Source organism: Entamoeba nuttalli, assembly GCF_000257125.1.
Source record: "Entamoeba nuttalli P19 unplaced genomic scaffold asmbl_3572, whole genome shotgun sequence".
NCBI lineage: Eukaryota > Evosea > Mastigamoebida > Endamoebidae > Entamoeba > Entamoeba nuttalli.
The window spans coordinates 1-2,696 of NW_008576176.1; the positions used below are offsets into that span (position 1 = coordinate 1).

Sequence of the window (2,696 nt, forward strand, 5' to 3'; positions counted from 1 at the left end):
AAAAAAAAACAAAAATAACCAACCAATCAGATAAATATGTTCGCAACAACAACACAACACATTATTATAATAATTCTATTATTTATTTATATAAGCAATGGGTTATTGTGTGGAGTTGGATGTGTTAATTGTTTATATAATGGGTATTGTGAGTCATGCATGAAAGGATATAATCCTAATGACAAGAATTGTAGTGAGTGTTTTCACTTTAATCCTCGTCAAAGTATTTCTGAAGAAAATCCTGTTACAATACAACGGAATGGGATTTGTGTTATTGTTAATCAAGCACTTCATCCATTAACAATGAATTGGCACCCAGGAACAAAATACAATACAATTGCTAGTTTTACAGACAGCACTATACAAACCGATGTTAATATATCATATGAAGAAATAGAAACAGCAGTTGCAATTGGACCATGTGCATCTAATAGAATAACAAATAAATTATTTAAATTAACGAGAATTATGGAAATTGATACAACAGGAAAAAGTTCAACATTAATTAACTTTGAAATTAAATTTAAAACAAACATTCAAAGTCAAGTTATAATGAGTGTTACAACAAATTCACCATCTGATTCAAAAGCAAATTGTCTTGGTCAAAGTATTTTAAAACCAGGAACAACACGTGCTTATATGGCATTAACATTTTATAATAATACAAAATATTATTTATTTCTTCAATCAGAAGAAGATGTTGAAGTAATATTTACAACCGAAATTGATCCATCTAAAGTCTTTTTCAATTTAATAGGTAGATTTAATCAAACATTCTTTAATAATCTAATTCATAAAGATGAAAGTTATAAAATAAATGTTCCTATCTCTTCACAAGGTATAGTCTTCTCACCTGAATGTGCAAACAATTTATATTTAAGAGGAATGGCATTTACAGTTTCTGTACCAGAGGATTATAGTCTTCTTATTGATACAACAACAAGTAATAAGTTAGCATATTTAATAGAAATTAATAAAGTTACAGAGAATGGACTGACTGATGGGTGTCTTGATGTTTGGGTAGGAAGGAAATGGAATGATTGGTTAGCTGATGGAGAAGAACTTGGATTAAGTGTTAGAACTACAGGAAATCATTCATTCTTTTTAATGTTAGATGAGTTTCTTGAAGACATTGAATTAACATTTAAAATGATTTGTCATAATGATTGTCATTATAATGAAGGACATGGATTTTGTAATTTAATTACTAAAGGGTGTGAATGTAAAGAAGGATATGGATATGATGATTGTTCAGAATTATGTTATTATAATGGGAAATGGAGAAATGATATTAACCCATCTGATAGTAGTACATGTTATTATGGAGAAATAGGATGTAAATCTAGAGATTGTACATGTGATGAAGGATATAGTACTAAAGAACATAGATGTGTATCAAATACATGTCTAAATAAAATCATAGGAGGAAAAGATGAATGTTTAGAAGGAAGTGGATGTAATACTGACATCTGTAGATGTAATGAAAATTATATAGTAACAGAAGAACAAAAATGTAAATTAATAACATGTGGAAATGGTAGAATAGAAGAAGGAGAAGAATGTGATAATACAACTTCATGTAATAATTATTGTCAATGTGAAAAAGGATATATTAGTCAAAATGGAATATGTCAAAAGAAAGAAAAAATCTGGTGGATATCAATAATTATTGTAGTAGGATGTGGAATAATAATAATAATAATGCTGATAAGTATTTTTTATTTTGTATTTAGAACAAAAAAGAGTGTTTCTATATCTGTTTATAGAACACAACAAGCTACATATTATCATGATATTAGTAGAGCAATTAAAGAAAATAAAGGAATAGAATTACCATATAAAATTGAAAGAAATGATTTATCATTTGGAAATGAAGGAAAAACTACAAATATTAATGAAACAAGATTCCAAGATGTTGAAATTGAAAATAAAAGTAGTAAATGGATGACAATAATCTTTCATACACCAAAAACACCAAAATATGTATTTTATTTTGAACCACAAATATTAACAATTAAAGGCAAACATAAAAAAACAGAAACAATTATGATGACATTATTTTGTACAACAAAAATTATGGGAATGAAAATACCATATACAATTTATTTTAGTAAAAAGAAAGAAACATTAAAAGAAATAACACATCTTCTTAAAGACAAAGACTTTGAAACATGGAATGAAAAAGATAAAGAAAATATGTCGATATTAATGAAAAGTGTTAATAAAAAATATTATGGGAATTTTATTATTGCTACAGAAGCAACTAATTCTACTAATCTTGATTTAGATGAATTACAAATTAGAGAACCACCAATTGGAAATGGTGCAATGGGTACTGTTTATTTAGGAAAATATCGTAGTATTCCAGTTGCTGTTAAACAATTTCATTGGGAAAATCTAAGTGATAAAGAAATGGAAGAATTAAAAGAAGAAGTTATTGGAGAATGTGAATTAGTTAGTAAATTAAGAAATCCATTTATTGTAAATTATATTGGATCAGTTACTTATATTCCAGAAATTTGTATGGTTACAATATACATGCCATTAGGGTCATTATCTAACTATATTAGAAAAGATAATTCAGAAAATATTATATTACCTTTTGACCTTAAAATGAGAATTTTATTTGATACTTCTAAAGGAATGGTATTTCTTCATGAAAATAATATTATGCATCTTGACTTAAAACCAGATAA

General features: G+C 26.5%; 1 protein-coding gene across 1 annotated transcript; it reads left to right on the forward strand.

Annotated features, from left to right (window-relative positions):
* Positions 1-36: 36 nt before the first annotated feature.
* ENU1_073080 (protein kinase, putative) lies at positions 37-2,696 on the forward strand (the record flags this gene model as incomplete). Its single annotated transcript, XM_008858466.1, has 1 exon — positions 37-2,696. A coding segment is annotated over one exon (2,660 nt), but the record flags the coding sequence as incomplete, so codon positions are not given.